Source organism: Lissotriton helveticus, chromosome 2_1, assembly GCF_964261635.1.
Source record: "Lissotriton helveticus chromosome 2_1, aLisHel1.1, whole genome shotgun sequence".
NCBI lineage: Eukaryota > Metazoa > Chordata > Amphibia > Caudata > Salamandridae > Lissotriton > Lissotriton helveticus.
Window position 1 is genome coordinate 261,152,995 of NC_136059.1, and position 21,286 is coordinate 261,174,280.

General features: G+C 45.0%; 1 protein-coding gene across 1 annotated transcript in view; it reads left to right on the plus strand.

Moving 5' to 3' along the window:
- Positions 1 to 12,138: 12,138 nt before the first annotated feature.
- Positions 12,139 to 21,286, plus strand: part of LOC144817891 (E3 ubiquitin-protein ligase TRIM39-like) — a 128,025-nt gene continuing 118,877 nt past the window's right edge. The window contains exon 1 of the mRNA XM_078674788.1: positions 12,139 to 12,666. Within this exon, the coding sequence (XP_078530914.1) occupies positions 12,253 to 12,666 (414 nt within the window). The 5' untranslated portion in view covers positions 12,139 to 12,252. The remainder of the gene's footprint in view (positions 12,667 to 21,286) is intronic.

Genomic DNA, 21,286 nt, shown 5'->3' on the forward strand with positions numbered 1-21,286 from the left:
CGATGTATTTGTCTAAAGATTGTCTTCCACTGCAATTGCGTTCGCTTCCTGATACACTTTGGGCTACAGGTCCAAATGATGTTGGTCTTTTGCAGATTCCACCTTATGTTGTTACCCTTAAGTCGAATGCTAGGCTACCTCGTATTCCCCAATATAAAATATCGAGCGATGGCGAGAGAGCTCCTTTGGCGATCATTTATGATTTGGTTGAGAAGGGTTTAAGTGAGGAAACGAGAGGTAATGTGTGTAACAGTCCTGTTCTGCCTGTCCTTAAGCGTACTGATGTTTCTCAGCCACCTGTGTACCGGTTTGTGATCGATCTTCGAGAAGTGAATAAGATTGTGGTGCCACAGTTTCCTGTTGGCCCTGATATCACTGCTTTGTTGACTCTGATTCCTGCTTCAGCAGCCTGGTTTTCAGTTATCGACCTGAAGAATGCTTTCTTCAGTATTCCGATTGCTGAGGAAAGTAGAGATATTTTTGGCTTCTCTTTAGGAGGCCGAAGCTTCCGGTTTAAGAGAGCTCCCCAAGGTTATTGTGAAAGTCCCTCCATCTATAGTCAGGCGTTGAAAACTCAGCTTGATGGTTTTGTGTTGCCTGTTGGTGCTACTCTTATTCAGTACTTTGATGATTTGTTGATTACTGCTGACAATGAAGAGATTTGTAAAGAGGCTACTCTTTCTTTGTTACGGTATTTGTCTGACCTTCATCATAAAGTGTCACCTTCAAAGTTACAGTATTGCCGACAAGAAGTAACCTACTTAGGTCATCTTTTGTCGAAGGAGGGAAGAAGGTTGACCCCAGAACGAATTCAAGCGATTGCGCAAATGAGTGTACCATCAACATAGAGAGAAGTGCGTGCCTTTTTAGGAATCACATCGTATTGTAGACAATGGATCCCCAATTTCTCATTGTTAGCGAAACCTCTGTTGGCATTGACTCTTAAAGACACTCCGCATCCTCTTCCCTGGTCTGACGAATGTCAGAAAAGTTTTTCTGAATTGCGAGATTCATTGTGTTCAGCTCCGGTGTTGGGTACTCCAGACTATAGTAAGGCTTTCACGTTGTACGTGCACGAGAGAGAAGGTTGTGCGTTGTCAGTGTTGACACAACCATTCGGGGACAAGCAACGCCCATGTGCGTATTTTTCAGCGACGTTAGATCCGGTAGCTAAAGCATTGCTGAGTTGTTTCTATCCGACAATCTGCTGGTTTGGTATTGGATAATACGTTGATTGTGATGGTCCCACATGCAGTGGATACCTTATTGAACAGGACCAAGACTCAGCACCTTACTAGTGCACATCTTTCAGGTTATGAGTTGACACTGTTGGCTAGCCATGTTCACATTAAAAGATGTAATGTGTTGAATCCAGCTACGTTGTTGCCGATCTCTACAGAGATGGATGCTCAAGAATAGCATGATTGTTTTCTTCGTACAGAGGAAGAAACGAAAGCTAGAGTTGACTTAAGGGATACTCCCCTTACGGATGTTGATGGTACCTTATGGGTAGATGGTTCGTGTTTCAAGCTTCCGAATGGTGAGACGACTGCGGCATATGCTGTCACGACTTTACATACAGTTGTTGAAACAGCACGCATAGCACAGAATTCTGCGCAAGCAGCAGAGTTGATTGCATTGACTAGAGCGTGTGTGTTGTCAGAGGGAAAGCGAGTGAATGTCTATACTGATAGCCAGTATGCGTTTGGCGTTGCCCATAGTTTTGGACGTTTGTGGAGAGAGAGAGGATTCCTTACTTCCCAAGGCACAAAAATTCAGCATGGGCAGTTAGTGAATGAACTTCTGGAATCACTTACTCTCCCAAAACAGATTGCAATTGTGAAGTGTAGTGCGCATAAGAAAGTTGTGGTCGAGGGAATGCGTTTGCGGATGAAGTTGCGAAGGAAACGGCGAAAGACGTGATGAGCCGTATGTATGTTGCAGGCCCTACTAATTGGGCTATGGCTGGTGGAATGTGTGAAGACACAATAGAAAGTGTGAAGTCAATTCAGGCTGAAGCTATGGAAAAGGAAGTGAGTAAGTGGAGAGAAAGTACGGGTATGTTGGATTCAACGGGTTGTTGGGTTGAGTTGTCAGAACACCAGCGATGGTTGTTGCCTGATGCGTATGTGCTCCCGGTGGTTACTATGGCTCATGGAATGGCTCACATTAGTTCGAAAGGAATATGCAAGTTGTTGGCTCCAGTATGGCAGAATGCTGGAATTCCAAAATGTGCTGAGAACGTGGTGAAGCATTGTATGATTTGTTTGATGCATAATCCTGGCAAGGGAACTCCAACTCCAGCTGGTCATTTTGCTCCTCCGACGTATCCGTTTGAAGTGATACAGCTAGATCACATACACATGGAGAGATGCAATAATTTGAAGTATGTCCTTGTGGTTGTTTGCACCTTTTCCAGATGGATAGAGGCCTACCCCCTAAAGGATAATACTGCCTTGTCTACAGCCAAGGTTTTGCTCAAAGAGTATTTCCCCAGATTTGGTTTGCCGAGAATTGTATGGTCGGACAATGGGAGTGAATTTGTGGGTCAAATCATGAAGAAAGTATGCGTTGGTTTGGGTATCAGGCAGAAGTTCCACGCAGCGAATTACCCCCAGTCTGCTGGACTTGTTGAATGTTACAATGGTACCTTGAAGCTGAAATTAGCTAAGGTACAAGCGAGCACTGGTCTTACATGGCCGGATGCCTTGCCGTTGGCTCTTTTGTCAACAAGGACGACAGTGAATTCTCGTGTGGGACTTAGCCCATACGAAATAGTTTTTGGTCGAATGTTTTGGGTGTGCCTCATCCAAAAGAATACAGCAGTATTGAGTACCCTATGTTGGTGGATTACTTACATGACTTGACTGCTAAATTACGTGTTCACCACCAACAGGTCTATGACAGTTTGCCGACAGCTACTGCAGATCCAGGTCATGTGATCCAACCTGGAGAATATATCCTAATCAAGAACTTTCAGCGAGATGGACTGGTCCCTATTTAGTTTTGCTGGTAACTCGGACTGCTGTTAGAGTAGCTGGTAAAAAGAATTGGGTGCATGCCACCCACTGCAAACGAGTTCCTTTGCCCTTACCGTATGATAAGTGGGTGAGGGATGGAATAGCAGACTCAGAGTGCGAAAGGATTCCTTGATTTGTGCCTTTTAGTGATGCTCATTTGACATGGACACGATCAGAGCGCGAGGATGATGATGTTCTGCAAGCTGCTGTGCCTCCTCATCTAAAGATCGACACCACCAATCCGGAACTTTTATTTAAGGTTCCAACTGTACCTGGTAAAGAACGCTACGATTTGAGGCCAAGATAGCCTATTGCTATGGACAAATAAAGATTGGAATTTTTTATGTAGTGAATTACACCTTATCAGATCAAGAGACTTTTTTGCTTTTTCTTTTTCGAGTCACCATCCGGACTCAGCTGCAGGTTCGCGGTACAGCCTTAAGGGGTGAGCCGCATATTGACACAAGGTCTGTGGTTCAGGGTCGTTAGTGCGATCTTGGCGCACACTTAAGTGAAGAAGGTAATAGCCGTGAGCAGCACGTTAGAGGATGGAGTCTTTTGAGTCCGACAAGGGTGTTAAGAGAGTTAATTTTAGAGCGAAAATGTGTACATTGATCCGTAACACATTTTTTTAATACTGTGTTTTCTAATGCTTTTGAATGTTACGTTAGCATGTTTGGGTTGGATTTTCTATGTCACACAACAGACGCTTGCATCTACCTCCCAACCTACTCTTTCTTTTTCTACTGTTTCTCCACATGAGTTTCATACATTACCTGAACATGAACAGACACGAAGATCAGAATTTGTGAACAATTCGTTTATACAGATGTTGCATCAGCATCAGCTAGTCGTAAATACCACGAATTGTTGGGTTTGTGGTCTTATGCCACATACGACAGATAAGGGAATGCCATATTTGGTTTTGCCTTTTTTGCCTAATGGGTCAGTTTGAGCACTCCAATCAATGTTTATCTATGCGAATGAAGCATCTCCTGTACATTCTGTCAAAGATAATGCGAGTAATAATGCCTTAATACAGGGAATAGTAGATATGATTAGAGATATTGATGTGTATAATGCTATTCCTAAAGATGAGGTACGAGCATATGTTGGTTGGAACAAGACGAGATATAGCATTAGTTTGACAGAAAAAGAGAGACAGAAAAGGTCTCCTCCTATTTGGATTATACCCCACCAAGGTCATTTTTGTCTGCAAGGTAATGGTCAGAATCCGAGAGCTCAGCTTGATAAGAGTGTGTGTGTTCACACCTATGTCTATACATCCCAGAAATCTCCACCGTTCGTGCCAGCTAAAGGCACGTATTTTGTTTGTTATGACAGAGCATATACATGGTTGCCTTCTGATTTTTCAGGCACAAGTTATGTGGCATTTTTGATTCCCCCTATGTATACAGCTGCTTTTGATTACCATAAGACAAGATATGGTAGAGGTGTTATCGATGCGAAAGATACTGTCGCACAAGAAGTTGGAGATTTCTTTAAGGGTTTTCTGCCCTTTTGGGGTCCTATGGCTAATGGTAGAAATATTCGTCAGCTTACGAGAGTGGTCGAGGCCACTATAAATGAGACTGCAGGTGCCCTTAGCAATATTACAGCTGAGCTTCAAGCGGATCGCCTTATGACATTACAGAACTGCTTTGTTTTAGATATTATACTTGCAGATAGAGGTGGAGTATGTAAATTGATCGGGTCTAGTTGCTGTGTTTTCATACCAGATAACGCCCCGACAGTGTACCAAGCCATCTTGAGGTTACATAAGTCCGCTGAGTCTATACATGTAGACGAAGGGAACTGGTCGTTGATGGAATGGTTTTTGGAACTGCTGTCCAAATGTGGATGGAAGATTTTGATGTTTCTCGGTATGGCTTTAGCAATTCTTTTCTCGTGTTGCTTATGCATCGAGTGTGGTCCCGCCATTTGTGGCCTTTGTGCTACGATCTGTGTGAGAAGACCCGTCCCGAGAGAAGTGAAGGATAATAAGATGATGTTACAGCAACACCTTGATGACCTGATGAGGATATAGACCTGGATTCAGATTGACGTGAGTTTAGGTTATTGCCTACGTAATGGCAAAAGGAGTAATGAGGTTCCGTGGTTTCGGGGCCGGACTCCATTTTGTTTGCGTTGCTTGAGACGCCATTTTATGTTGCCCTCACGTAGGCCTTGGAAGTAAACGAACGAACAAAGTTGCATGGGCTTCGTTGTCCATGTACATATTAACTTGCCCTTTTCGACTTGCGAGTGAACTGTAAGATGCTGACCCCGTCACTTGAAACTGACCCTTCCACGAAGCCAATTTCTTTAACTGATCGTTGTCCGTAATTGCCAATCAATGTTCAGGATATCGTTAACTTTTAATGTTCTTGCACATATCTTATCCTACTCAACATCTGAATTGTTTCTTTCCTTACGACTTTTCATTACATGGGTAGTGCTTCCAATTATGGGTTTGTCCGACTTGTGGAAATTGAATTTGGGACATTCCTAATAATTAACTTGTGGGTTGGTACGAAGTAAAGTGAGCTTCTTGGAATGTAATAATGTATGTAAAATGTATTTCATTGGTCAGAATTTGCCGCAGAGAGTGTGCATTCATAACGAACTGAAATTGTACATAAAAGGTGATGTCTTGCTCTACGAAAATTGAGCAGTTTACTGAGTCGTACACCGTGTTGTATTGCTTGGTTTACTGTTACTAGCTGCAGCTAATAAATTTGATCTCTTATGCCATCCAGAAGTATTCCGTGTCTCTGTATGCCAAGACCGGTGAATCCGAAGACTTCGGGTGTGTCCCTGGCACCGCTGGGTTCTAAGCACTGATGACCAGTGCTAAAGTGCTTTCTCTCCCTCTAAACAAGGTAGGATTGGCTTATCCCCAACTGACATTTAATTTACCTATAAGTCCCGAGTAAAGTGGCACTACATGTATCCAGAGGCCTGTAAATTAAGTGATACTAGTGGGCCTGCAGCACTGATGGTGCCACCCACTTAAGTAGCTCCTCTAAACATGTCTCAGGCCTGCCTTGCAGAGCCTGTGTGTATAGTTTCAACTGCGATTTTGACCTGGCAAAATAAACCATTTGCCAGGCCCAAATCTTCCTTTTTAATAAATATAAGTCACCCTAGGTTAGGCCCTGGACAGCCCAGAAGACAGAGTGCGAAATGTAGGACAGGTAATTTTTTAAGTTTTATATATCCTGGTAGTGAAAAAAACTTAAATTAGTTTTTCACTGCTGCAAGGCCTACCTCTCCCATAGACTAACATTGAAGTTACCCTACAGTTCATGTTTCATGTCTTTGGAATTGGAATTATGATGAAAAATCCTAAATGGTGAAGTCAGATTTTAAATTAGAAATTTGAGAATGCCACTTTTAGAAAGTTGCGGTGCAAATAAATGATGGATGGAATGCAGAATAAATCATACATTCACAACTGTAAAGAGATTGGGTTAAATCCATTGTTCTTTTGCTCACCATGCCACCCCAGTTTAGACCCAGCCATCTGCAAATCAGTCTTGACCATGTGCCTCATGGGAACAGTCTAGCCCAAACTGCCATGCCAGGTCCTCCCTGGTCCAAAAACAAGCATGCTAGGACTCGTTTCTGGGTATTACCCCATATCAGCTAGGCTAGCTTGAATCCAGTGGCACAGTGAGCAAGGGACCCACGTCTGGGCATGCCCAGCCAACTTAGGGCGCACAAAGCAAACACAAGGAGATGATGGACTGAGCGCTGAAACTTTTCGAACACTCACCCTCAGTCACAGATCTGGGTTGAATCCATCATTGTTCTTTAGCTCACTTCGCCACCCCAGTTTATACCCAGCCATATGCAAATCAGGATAAAAAAGATATGGATTTAGTAGTGAAAATTTTGGATAACAAAAATGTGCAAAATAATGCTTGTGATAGTGACAACAAAGCAGAAAAAAGGGGGGAGAGTATGGAGTTTAAAAAGAATGGTAACATGGTATGTTACAGGTGTGGTAGCTTTGCACATTCTGCAAATTATGAAAAATGTCCTTCGAAGTTAGCCAAATATTTAGAATGTGGCATTGTAGGGTATTATGCTACGGTGTGTAAAAGAAAGCTCATGAGATGCATCTGTTAATGAAGAGCAAAACAACATTTTTATATGGAATAAGTCATTTCAATGAGTCTTTAGTGAAATTAAAATGGCCATTTGCAATACGTCTACATTACGAGGTTTGACCCACTGGCAGACCCATTTGTTGCCACAGATGCTAGCTATACTCGGTTCGGTGGAGTAGTGTCTCAAGTATCTGAGCAGGGTTGAGAGGTGGTTGTGGCTTTTGCCTCTAGTTCCTTATCCCCCATGGAAGAAAAGTATTCTATAATAGAAAGAGAGGCTTTGGCATGTGTATGGGCTATGGAACATTTTAGGAAATTAATTTGAGTCAGGAAGTTTATTCTTTGGTCGGACCACAAACCACTAACTAGAGGACTAACTACAGAGGGTCTGTCAAGAGCGTCAGCCAGGATTGCAAGGATATCTGTGAGGCTTCAAGATTTTGTGAATGAAGTGCAAGATGTTCCAGGAGTGAAGAATGTTATAGCAGACTTTCTCAGTAGATTATCTCTACCTCTCAAGGAAGCGGATCAAGATCCATGTTATGACTATTGTGTTACTGGGATATTTTCTGATACCAGCCGTTTGCGGAAAGAAGAATGGAAAAAGGCATACAGGGAGGATGACATTTTGAATTTAGTAAAAAACGTAATTGTGAATGGATGGTCTGATGACCATAAAATGAATTGGGCTGGCGAGCTGAGAGCATTTTGGGAAGTAAGGGACGAACTAAGTGTGGATGAGGAATTTGTGTTCAGGGGTGAGAAAACTATTCCCCCAAAGGAAATGCGGGAATAATCATTTCCATTGGACATGAAGGACATCCAGGTATTACTCAAACTAAGAGAAATATAAAAACATTGTATTGGTGGCCCAGAGTGGATATAGATGTTGAAAGACTTGTGAGAACTTGTATGGATTGCAAAAGACCAGATACGAAAATGTTGAACCACCCAGGTCTTCGTTGGGTTGTCCTAAGTTGCCCTGAGAATAAGTCACATTAGATATCATGGGACTGATCACATGGCAGGATGGTTCTTAAAAGCATGTGTTGGTGGATATGTTCTCTAGATGGATGGAGTTAGAAACTATACACAAAAAGGACACCAGTACTGTCATTAAATTCCTAGAAGAATTTTTTATACAAGAAGGTTTTTCTGCTTCAATTTTAACGGACAATTTAGTGCAGTTCAAGTCTGAGGAAATAAAATTTTGTAGAATTAGCGGGTATTAAACAAAGGTTTACAGTACTATATCACCCAAGGGGCAATTTTTTTGTGGAGAGAGTGAACCGCGTGGTGAAGGGTATAATACAGTTAGTCTGTACAGGAAACAAAGATTGGGAAGGTGAATTGAAAAAAATGCTCTGGTCTTATAGAGTGATTGCTCATGACACTGTAGGAGAAATTTTGTTTGGATTAATAAGAGGAAGAGTTCCTTATTGCAAAATCAACCCGGATGGATGGGGATAAGCAAGAAATATGAGTGGGACTGTGAGGATGTACAAAAGAGCATCCTGTCTTCACAGGATAAGAACAAAACTTATTTTGATGCTCAGCACAATTCTAAGGATGTATGCTTGAAATAAGGACAATTAGTCAGAGCCAACTGCGGAAGAAAAGTGGGGAAGGGTCATAGTCAGTTTTCAGGACCTATAAAAGTGGTGAAGGTTATGAGGAATACTGTAAAACTGGAAGATGGAAGCATTCACCACATGAGTTGCATATCAGTGGCTCATCCAGGCACGACAGACGAAAAAGGAGAAAAGAAGGTGCAATTATTGGTGGTTGGGAGCTTTACCTGTTTTGGAACGAGAGGGAGGTAGTTCACTTATAACAGTACCATCAAGTGACCTGGAGGGGATGGCACAAGAAAGTATCAATGATGAGCAAATGAACAGGGGCAGTGGTGAGCAAGAGGTGGAGTTATCGCGAGAAATAGGTGCTCCTGAAAGATCTAGTAGGTGTGGTAGAGTGATTAAAACACCAAAGACGTTGGAAAGATTTTATGTGTGAATGAAGGGATGTACTGTGTTCCTTTGTTTGAAATATGTTTATCTAGAGCTATTCCAAAGTTTATTTTATGAATTTTAAAATGTTTAAATATGTTGATAGCTTTCTAAATGCTTCTTTGATGAATTTTAGAAATAGTTTATTTTTATTTTATTTTAGAGATCGGTAGCATGTGCATTTTCTTTTTATTGTTTACTGAAGGAAAGGGGATTTGTAGTAATGGGGTTTATTATTGAGGTTTATTGTGGTGGAATATAGAATGTAGTGATGTGATATAGAAGATGTGGAATGGGTATTAAAGCAGTTGCATAGAATGTCGTACCTCATTCGTGAGGAGTTCATGCTGCTGCTGTGGACTTCCTTGTACCTACCGAATTACACAAAAAAAATAAAAAAGGAAATCTATTGTGTATTTGTGGTTCACTACATTGGCCCTCTTGAGTAGGCTAAACAGTCATGCATACTTTGCATCTTCCCTACCAGGCTGTAATACACAGTCTGGTGAGGAACATATCTAGCCTCCCATTCCCACTCATTCGCTACTGGTAGCCTGGGTGCTTCCTGCTGCCGGACCAGAGACAAGAAGAAGAGGACGGAGGAGAGGCGACGGCCGGCTGATTTCAAGTAAGTGTTGTTTTTTTCCTTCTTTTCCTTCCTTTTTTAGACCCTGCCAATCACCCTACCCCACTTCATACCTCCCCGGGGTCCAGTAGCAGCCGCTACTGCCTTACACATACAGAACAGGTACAGCACTAGGGCAGCTCTGAAAGCCTTGAGAGTTGAGACTCATTTCTCTGCCTGTCCTGTTCAGCCTTTGCAATTTAGATGAGGAAGTCCCTGAACACACTGAGGAGACACACAGACACTCCCACTTTACAAACAGAGACCCAGGAAGTCCCAGCTCACACAGATGGAGAATACACACAGACATTTCTACTTTACAAACAGAGAACCAGGAAGTCTCAGCACAAACAGGAGGACACACACAGACACTCTCACTTTACAAAAAGAAAACTAGGCAGTCCCAGCACACACAGGAGGAGGAGACACACAGACATTCTCATCTTACAAACGGAGAACCAGGAAGTCGCAATGTTTTTATCACATAAAATACACAAGGTATTCTCATCTGTCATGAATACCAGTATTCATTTCAGTTGTACATTATATTTCTTCACTTACACATCCAATTTGGAGTGTGATTACATAACCTACTTATACTCACAAGTAACTGGTGTGGTAATCAGAGATACAAACTAAAGTATACTAGAAAGGGAGTAAGACTAGGAATCTAACAGTCCTGATGAGAGCCGGGAGAGACACAAAATCTTGCAGGAACGTGTCGGCTTCTTTGCAGAACGGCGGGGTGATTAGTGCTTAAATCAGTTACTTCACCACCAACCTTGGGTAGGGAGATACCTTTTAGCCCTAACAGGGTTAGTTTTAAACGTATTATCTGCACTTATTTTTCTTTAGATCCTTTCCTTTTCTTTGTGTTTGTATTGTCTTCCCCACCCTATTGCTCCACCTCTAGCATTGGTCTGCGCAGAGGTGTTTGCAGCAGACCTATAATGAAGCATGCCACAACTTGTTGTGGTTGAGGGCAGTCTTTTCCTTTCTTTGCCCTTAATTTTCTCATAAAAGAAGCGATCTACATGTCCTTACTTCTCTGTGTGTGATGTAATTCTCACCTTACAAACAGAGAACCAGGAAGTCTCAGCACACACAGGAGGTGGAGACTCACAGATATTCCCACCTTACAAAAAGAAAACCAGGAACTTTCAGCACACGCAGAAAGGGACACACAGACATTCTCACTTTACAGAGAACCAGGAAGTCCCAGCACACACACAGGAGGAAGAGACACACAGACACTCCCACTTTGCAAATAGTGAACCAAGAAGTCACAACACACACATAGTATGCGCACAACATGACATTCCCTCCTTCCCAAATTCGGTCACCTTACTGCCCGCTATGCCCAAGAACTCTCAGAATCAGGGTATGTTGTCTATGGCGTAGCTTTTTATTTACTTCAAACCAAGTAATTTACCACAGACCATTACCAAAGAAACATATCCTTTTTGGATATATAACAATTATTCACAGCGTCACACTTTAGCTGCATCAACATGTCAACGGCAGTAAGTGAAATAGGCACAACATTACACTTTAATATTAACTCGGCCATACCCTAGAACAACTTGGCCGTACCTTTGAACTTTACACTTTAACTTTTTAACTCGGCCGTACATTAGAACTTGGCCGTACATTTGAACTTGACCATCTCGGCCACCAATGTTCCACTCTGCTGCGCACATTGTGCCGGCAGGCCCCAATGCGCTACAGCCAACAGTTGCACTGCTTGACATCCAGGGCACCGCATACCGCATCGGCCCACCGGGGTACCTGAACACAGGCCTCGTCCCCAAGATTATATTCGGTCCATACGTTGTGGGTTAGGGCAGTAGAGTCCAGGACTACCAGCAGGTCAGTCCCTCCTCCCTGCCAACGACTGCACATGTGGAATCTACCCCCTCCTGGGGTCCATCGAATGGCTGCACCTCCATTGTTGTGCATCCTTCTTTGTTGTTAACTGTCGGCGCTCCGCCTCCGTGTAGCCTTCTCATCTGCCGGGTGGGTGGGGGTCAACGACGCTCCAGTAGCCAGGCTGTGGTCCGAGGGGACAAAGAGAATGAAACCCCCCAGGGCACAGCCTTAAATACCCACTAAGTTTCGTTTTCTTCAAGGTTTCATTTAACTGTGTAAGTTTCGTTTCTGCAAGGTTTCAATTCACCAGCCAACCGCTTCCTTAGCCAGGGGCCCCAGAGGAGGCTCAGCCCCGCGGCGCAACTAAGGGCGCCCCTTCCCTAGGCGTGGGGGGGGGGGGCTGTTCAGGAGGGGGAGAGTGTTGGAGCCAGACATTCTCAGTTTACACAAACAGAGACTTAGGAAGTCCCATCACATACAGGAAGAGGAAACACACAGACACTCCCACTTTACAAAAAGAAAACGAGGAAGTCGCAGCACACACAGGCGGAGACACACAGACACGTCCACTTACAGAGAAACAACGCTAAACTTTAACCTCCTGCATTTCTGGGATCATGGCTGCATCAGCTCAGGTCACGAATCTCAAAGAGGAGGCCACGTGTTCTATCTGTTTGGAATACTTCACTGATCCTGTGACTATTGACTGTGGACACAACTTCTGCTGCTCCTGCATCATGGAGTGCTGGGAGGGAAGAGATAATAACTTACCCTGTCCGCAGTGCAGAGACTTATCTTCTGGGAGAAACCTCCGACCCAACAGGCAACTCAGAAATATTGTGGAAATGGTAAAACAACTTCATTTGGCCCCCGTGAACCCCCCACAAGAGAATATGTGCGAGAAACATAACCAGGAACTGCTGCTGTTCTGTGAAGAGGATCAGACACTCCTCTGTGTTGTGTGTGACAGATCCAAGGAGCACAGGTCTCACTCAGTGAGTCCCATCGAGGAGGCTGCAGAGGAGTACAAGGTATGTGTGAGGGTGTTAGGAGATCACAAATGAAGTTAATGCAGAAGAGCATAAGGTATGTGTGAGGATATTAAGGGATCGCAAGTGAAGTTTTCCATTGAGCACCACAGGGACAGTTGCAGAGGAGTACACGCCTACACGGTGTGTGTGTGGATATAAAGGGATCACAGTGAAGTCACTTGTTGAGGCTCACAGAGAACGCTGCAGAATGGTGCAAGGCCCCAGAGGAGAATCTGTGTGAAAAGCATAACCAGGCACTGCTGCTGTTCTGTGAAGAAGCTCAGACCCCCGCCTGTGTTGTGGGGCATATTTACAAGCCCCTTGCGCCGCCGGTGCGTCAACTTTTAATGTGGGGAAAAGTGACGCACCGGCGGCGCAAGGGGCTTGTAAATAAGCCCCTGTATGTGTGTGTGTATGTGTGTGTGTGTGTGTGTGTGTGTGTGTGTGTGTGCGTGTGACAGGTCCAAGGAACAGAGGTCTCACTCGGTGCCTCCCATAAAGGAAGCTGCCCAAGAGTACACGGGATGTGTGTGGCAGCGCTTGGATCATTAGTCTCACCGCGCCCTCTCGCATCCTCACAGGATGAGAGAGGTAAACAGAACTGAGAGTCAGCGGGGAAAGGGTCAAGTGTGAAAGAGGGGAAAAAAGAGAAAAGGCAGGAAAAGAGACACAAAGAGGCGGCCAGAAAGAGAAATAGAAGGCTGGGGGTTAGAAAGAGGAGGATATGGAGGGGGAGGGGGCGAGTGTCACAAGACACAAAATAGTAAGACAGGAAGTGAAAGAGGAAGACGAGGAGAAGGTGTAAAACATAAACGAGATATCTGGTGCATGCCCATGTTTACATTTTTTATTTTATAACCACAGTTGCGAATCTTCCTGAGTATAGGAATTAAACTACAACAAGAGATACAAGTCCTCAAAACTTTTAGACGAGGAGGAGGAAGCGAAGCAGGCCAGAGGAGGATTATTTAACAAGAGTCTGGCATGGTCTGCCCTCGAACCAGGAGCATGTAGGGCCATTCTCCACCACTCATTCTCCTAGGGTCGGCCAGCCTGCGGCTGACACCCTGTGATGTTAGTTGCTGAGGGCTCTGGGGCCTGCTTGCCTCACCCCCAGCCCTCCACCCCTGAGCCGGGCTCCATAGAGAGTGCTGGCCAAGAGCAGAAGGTATCCCTAGCGTAGCAAGGATGCCATTGGCTCTGGTGACTGCTGTTGGGATAGTAAAATACAGCATTGTTCAGGGTTCAGTGGGCTCCTGAAGGCTTTGGGCCCTGGTGCCACTGCACCAATGGAAGCCATGTCCCTACAAGGCATGAGTGCAGCTGTGCAGGGTTCATAACTGAAGACACTATGTGAGTCCCTACAGGACTCTGCAGAAGAGCAGAAGGAGTGCAAGCAGGAGTTAAAAGGGGTCACTCATTGCATTTTTGGGGGTCCACACTGTGAGGCCAAGAGAAAAGGCTGCAGAAGAGCATAAGGTGTGTCATTCGTAGTCCTGGGGTCACACTGTGAGTCCCTCAGAAGAGGCTGCTGAAGAGCATAAGGTGTGTCATTCATAGTCCTGGGGTCACAGGTCACACACTGTGAGTCCTCAGAAGAGGCTGCTGAAGAGCATAAGGTGTGTCATTCATAGTCCTGGGGGTCACACTGTGAGTCCCTCAGAAGAGGCTGCTGAAGAGCATAAGGTGTGTCATTCATAGTCCTGAGGTCACAGGTCACACACTGTGAGTCCTCAGAAGAGGCTGCTGAAGAGCATAAGGTGTGTCATTCATAGTCCTGGGGGTCACACTGTGAGTCCCTCAGAAGAGGCTGCTGAAGAGCATAAGGTGTGTCATTCATAGTCCTGAGGTCACAGGTCACACACTGTGAGTCCTCAGAAGAGGCTGCTGAAGAGCATAAGGTGTGTCATTCATAGTCCTGAGGTCACAGGTCACACACTGTGAGTCCTCAGAAGAGGCTGCTGAAGAGCATAAGGTGTGTCATTCATAGTCCTGGGGGTCACACTGTGAGTCCCTCAGAAGAGGCTGCTGAAGAGCATAAGGTGTGTCATTCATAGTCCTGAGGTCACAGGTCACACACTGTGAGTCCTCAGAAGAGGCTGCTGAAGAGCATAAGGTGTGTCATTCATAGTCCTGAGGTCACAGGTCACACACTGTGAGTCCTCAGAAGAGGCTGCTGAAGAGCATAAGGTGTGTCATTCATAGTCCTGGGGGTCACACTGTGAGTCCCTCAGAAGAGGCTGCTGAAGAGCATAAGGTGTGTCATTCATAGTCCTGAGGTCACAGGTCACACACTGTGAGTCCTCAGAAGAGGCTGCTGAAGAGCATAAGGTGTGTCATTCATAGTCCTGAGGTCACAGGTCACACACTGTGAGTCCTCAGAAGAGGCTGCTGAAGAGCATAAGGTGTGTCATTCATAGTCCTGGGGGTCACACTGTGAGTCCCTCAGAAGAGGCTGCTGAAGAGCATAAGGTGTGTCATTCATAGTCCTGGGGTCACAGGTCGCACACTGTGAGTCCCTCAGAAGAGGCTGCTGAAGAGCATAAGGTGTGTCATTCATAGTCCTGAGGTCACAGGTCACACACTGTGAGTCCTCAGAAGAGGCTGCTGAAGAGCATAAGGTGTGTCATTCATAGTCCTGAGGTCACAGGTCACACACTGTGAGTCCTCAGAAGAGGCTGCTGAAGAGCATAAGGTGTGTCATTCATAGTCCTGGGGGTCACACTGTGAGTCCCTCAGAAGAGGCTGCTGAAGAGCATAAGGTGTGTCATTCATAGTCCTGGGGTCACAGGTCGCACACTGTGAGTCCCTCAGAAGAGGCTGCTGAAGAGCATAAGGTGTGTCATTCATAGTCCTGAGGTCACAGGTCACACACTGTGAGTCCTCAGAAGAGGCTGCTGAAGAGCATAAGGTGTGTCATTCATAGTCCTGAGGTCACAGGTCACACACTGTGAGTCCTCAGAAGAGGCTGCTGAAGAGCATAAGGTGTGTCATTCATAGTCCTGGGGGTCACACTGTGAGTCCCTCAGAAGAGGCTGCTGAAGAGCATAAGGTGTGTCATTCATAGTCCTGAGGTCACAGGTCACACACTGTGAGTCCTCAGAAGAGGCTGCTGAAGAGCATAAGGTGTGTCATTCATAGTCCTGGGGGTCACACTGTGAGTCCCTCAGAAGAGTCTGCTGAAGAGCATAAGGTGTGTCATTCATAATCCTGGGGGTCACACTGTGAGTCCCTCAGAAGAGGCTGCTGAAGAGGATAAGGTATGTCATTCATAGTCTTGGGGTCAAAGGTCGCACACTGTGAGTCCCTCAGAAGAGGCTGTCAAAGAGCATAAGGTGTGTCATTCATAGTCATGAGGTCACAGGTCACAGGTCACACACTGTGAGTCCTCAGAAGAGGCTGCTGAAGAGCATAAGGTGTGTCATTCATAGTCCTGAGGTCACAGGTCACACACTGTGAGTCCTCAGAAGAGGCTGCTGAAGAGCATAAGGTGTGTCATTCATAGTCCTGAGGTCACAGGTCACACACTGTGAGTCCTCAGAAGAGGCTGCTGAAGAGCATAAGGTGTGTCATTCATAGTCCTGGGGGTCACACTGTGAGTCCCTTAGAAGAGGCTGCTGAAGAGCATAAGGTGTGTCATTCATAGTCCTGGGTCACACTGTGAGTCCTCAGAAGAGGCTGCTGAAGAGCATAAGGTGTGTCATTCATAGTCCTGGGGGTCACACTGTGAGTCCCTTAGAAGAGGCTGCTGAAGAGCATAAGGTGTGTCATTAATAGTCCTGGGTCACACTGTGAGTCCTCAGAAGAGGCTGCTGAAGAGCATAAGGTGTGTCATTCATAGTCCTGGGGGTCACACTGTGAGTCCCTTAGAAGAGGCTGCTGAAGAGCATAAGGTGTGTCATTCATAGTCCTGGGTCACACTGTGAGTCCCTCAGAAGAGGCTGCTGAAGAGCATAAGGTGTGTCATTCATAGTCCTGGGGGTCACACTGTGAGTCCCTTAGAAGAGGCTGCTGAAGAGCATAAGGTGTGTCATTCATAGTCCTGGGTCACACTGTGAGTCCCTCAGAAGAGGCTGCTGAAGAGCATAAGGTGTGTCATTCATAGTCCTGGGGGTCACACTGTGAGTCCCTTAGAAGAGGCTGCTGAAGAGCATAAGGTGTGTCATTAATAGTCCTGGGTCACTGGCTACACACTGAATCCCGTAGAGGAGGCTAAAGGAGAGCACAATGTCTCTGGTCACACACAGTGAGCCCCAAGGTTGGACTGCACAAGGAATGTCAGTCATAGCTGTGGGTTTACATGTTACACAAAGTAAGCCCCTTAGAAGAGGCTGCAGAAGGGCACAAGGTATGATTGTCATACACATGGAATCACAGATTGTACTTGATGACTGCAAAAGTGCACAAGTTTTGACTGTCACAGCTCTGTGATTACAGGTTGCAAAGCTCGATTCGGCCAGACTCAAAGTTATATGGAGAGCCGCATAGAAGAGGATACCGACGAGTACAAGCTATGTTTTTTAAAGACCTGGCTCACATATCCCACACCTTCAGCCCCATAGTTTTGTCTGAAGGATGATTAAGAGTACACAGATTGTCAGTGGGTGTCCTGGGATTTTGTAAGGTTGGTAGCAAGGAAGGTTCAAGACTTCTGTCCGTGAGTACTCCAGGATCTCAAGCTGTGCTCTAGAAGACGATTACGCCCCCATCATTCTGAGGCCTACACCGTTAATTTTCACTGTCCCTGCCCCTTTCCCCTTTTTGTATGATCAAATTATGTATATACAAATATATGGGTAGGCTTTTTGGTTGTTCAACTGGAAAATTTGTATTTTTAGTTGTACATAATTATCTTAACTTTGTCCTTTGAGCTACTTCTCTTCTCAATTCACTTGAGAACCCCTTTCTTGCTTACTGCATCTTGCAGTTTTCCCTTTTTGATCAATTATTTTATGAACATGTAAATAAATTCGTTATTATAAAAAAAAGAGAGATCAAGTATAATTGGCCTTTTGAAATGTTTGTGTTGGGTTTGTTGCATTAATACTGTTCTTTACAAACAATACATCTCCTCTCCTCAGTTACAGATTCAATCTGTTTACCCCAAAAAATAAGATTTACATTAAGTGATATTTGGAGTTGTGTCAAGGACCACCTTGTTTCTATATATAAACTAGAAGAAAGGTGGGCCACATGTACCCAGTGTGTTTGTGAGTTTACCAAGCTCGTGAGTACTGCGAGCTTTAAACCAAGCAAGGTCCAGTGGTACACAATATATCTGTGAGCTTGCAGGGATCCAAAGCATCTAAAGCACCAGGGGCTCCATAGAGAAAGAAGTCCAAAGGTACATTGTATGTCTATGTGTGTTCTGGAATCTCGAGTCTTGCTCTGGGCTCTAGAGTGGAAGAGTTCCAGAGTACACAGTGAGTCTGTGAGTGTTAAGGGATATCCAGCACCATGGGCTCCATAGCAAATGAGCCCAAGAGCACACAAGATGTGTTCTGGATCCCAGGCAATTCCTTGGCCGCTGTAGAGAAAGAGGCACAGCAGTACAATTTATGTCTGTGAGTGATGAGGACTCACAGATCTCAAGCAGTGAGTTGGTATCTGACAGCCCTGGGATCACAAGTTGAGCACTGTGAGAACCATAGACATGGAGGCAGAAGAGCCTGAGGGGTGTCTGTCACAGCCTTGGAATCACAAGTTATACCAAGTGAGCTTTGTAGAGGGGGGTTGCAGAAGTGCACAAGGTCATCTGTCACAGCGCTGGGATTACTGGTCATACAGGGCCGGCTTTAGCGCTGGTGGCATCCTGTGTGACAATGTTTGTTGGCGCCCCCCAAGGCCGCCCCCCACAGACTCCTCACTACTACCCTTTAACAGTGCCCCCTCAAATATCCATAACCACACTCTCTGAGATGTATTTAATTAGATATATAGTGCCACCTATTCCAGTGTAGGGTGTCAGAGCACTTTACAACACACACACATTACACAGAGACAATCAATCATACATGTGTAAATCAGTTTATAGGAAATGTTACATAAGCCAGGAAACTACAAGGCGAGTCATGTGTCATCCATACTGGTAGACAGTATAGTTTGAGTGCTTGGTCTGGAGAAGCACAGACTCAGATTTTAAAACATAACCCCATGGTTGGGGGTTATATTTAATAATAAGGATTTCTTTTTACTGAAATGAACCCTTTTTGAAGCATGAGAATAATGCAAGATGAGGAAAACATCATAATGCTCTAATCTATACCTTACCGTTTGCATGCAGCTCTTTGATGACAGTTAATAGCTCACTGTTCCATGTTAGGATTTCAACATCTACACTGCTACTAACAAAAGGATCTCTCTGACAAAAGCACTGACCAATTTAAACTATATGCACTCTGTGATCTGCATGGTACACATTTTTTGCAGCAGGCACATTAACCCTCTGCACTACCATAAAATGAGTTAAAACTTCTACTAGACAAAACTCCTTCTCTCTCCAGGAAGAACATTAATCACTGGAGTTATCTTGACATTTTTATTGTTGTATGAAAATTGCTGAGGCCAGCAATGCAGCAGCAGGTTCTTTTAAAACCATCAAATATTTCCAAACAGGCGCCCCCTCGAAGAGTCAGCATCCGGTGCGGTGGCACCGGTCGCACCGCCCAGGTCATGCACTATAAAGTGGGCTTTAGATGAGCAGAGATTATTCATTGAATTTTAAGGGAGCTGTAGGGATCACTTCTCACGAATAAAAGAGTATGGGCTTCATTCTTACTTGAGTAGATTTCGAGATCCACCAAAAAGTAGAGGTTGGGCAAACTAGCAGCACTCATCCCTACTTAGAATCAGTGAAAGCACCGTGTATCTGAAGGGAGAGCCTCCACGCTCCTACCAGTAGAAACCATTGATCGTAGGGCCATCCATCAGTGGGCCCTCAGTCAATGTACCAAAGACCATTGCACTGTTCCATCGTACAAGTTCACGGCTCTGGGTCGTCAACCTGGCACTGACGGCCACTCAAAGGGAAACAAAGAAATGACCACCACGGACTGGAAGAAAACTCTCAGCATTTGAGAGGCCTTTCATTTTTGCTCTTTTATTACAAACTCCTAAGAAACAAAAAAAGAAGAACTTTGCTGAGCTGACTCATTAAATATGGCACCCACTCAGCAAAGCATCAGTGACCTATGTACGGGGTGGTTTGCGTTGCTCTTGCACCACACAAAGTGGTGCAAGAGCAATGAAAACCTTCATTCAGATTTATAAAGCCACAGCAAGGCCACTTTGAGTGGCCCTGAGTGGATTTATACATCTACAGTAAGGCAGCACAGCACAAATCGCTGCGTTGCCTTACTCTGCCCTGGAAGGCATTCCATGGGCGTTGTATGGGTGTTCTATGCAACTCCCATGGTTTTGACGAATTCACAGAATTACTAGAACTGGTACACCTGGGAATTTCCCCCATAAGATACGCCTTCCCAGGACAGACGTAACAAGGAGAAATATCTTTATTTTCTTTGTTACTTCCTCTTTCAATGTGTGCTGCAATCTGTCGCACACAAAGAAAGAGGAAATTGCCTTTCACATCGAAAGAGGAAGATGCCTCTTAAGATTGTTTTTGAGCACGAAGCAGGGGCGTAACTTCAGGGGGGTGTTTGGGTGTTACATCCCCCTAATAAAAGTATTTTCTGCTAAATAGTTGGGCTCAGGTGCTACAACAACGCTTCACACTTTTCCCTCTCTGTTTTGAAAGTGTCAACAATGTTGGTTATTTTACAAAATAATGTGTTTTCTCTCACTTAGTGCCCCTACCAATCCCTATTCATCTCCCTTTCCATTGCCCCTTTAACCCCTCTAATGCGCCCTGCTTGTCAAATAATGTATTTTCACGTTACATGCCAGTGCCATTGTTGGAAAATCTGAAGCTCACACCTCTTCAATCTTACTGACCAAGTTACGCCCCTGGCAAAAAGGGGCCCCTTTCCCCCTGTGCTGGTGCAGTTTCAGCAGCCTAGCGCCAAAGCAGGCACTCTTGCACCATGGTGTAAGGGTGTCTGTGTTTTAGGAAGGATTGTTTTTGTGCAGGAAGGGACACCATCCTGCACAAAAAACAATCCATAAGGGCATAGTAATAGAGTATAGAATGTAGCACACAGACACTCATTACGCCTCACTTGGGAAGGCATATAATTTTGGCACATTTCCAAGTTTGCCAAGTTTCCTAAATCTGGGAAAGAGTCAAAAACCATGCCTAGTCATCACCCCACTCCTCTCCCTCTGCTTACCTCTCACCACCCTCTCTCAGTACAGGCCTACTCATGGCCCTACCCCTCTCCCTCTACTCATCTCTCATCACCCCCTCTCAGTGTATGCCTACTCATGGCCCTACCCCTCTCCCTCTACTCATCTCTCATCACCCCCTCTCAGTGTATGCCTACTCATCGCCCTACTCCTCTCCCTCTACTCGCCTCTCATTGCTCCTTTGTACATGCCTACTCACCACACTACTCCACCCACTCTACTCACCTCTCATCACGCCCTCTTAGTACATGCCTACTCATGGCGATACTTCTCTCCCTCTACTCACCTCTCATCACCCCTCTCAGTGTATGCCTAC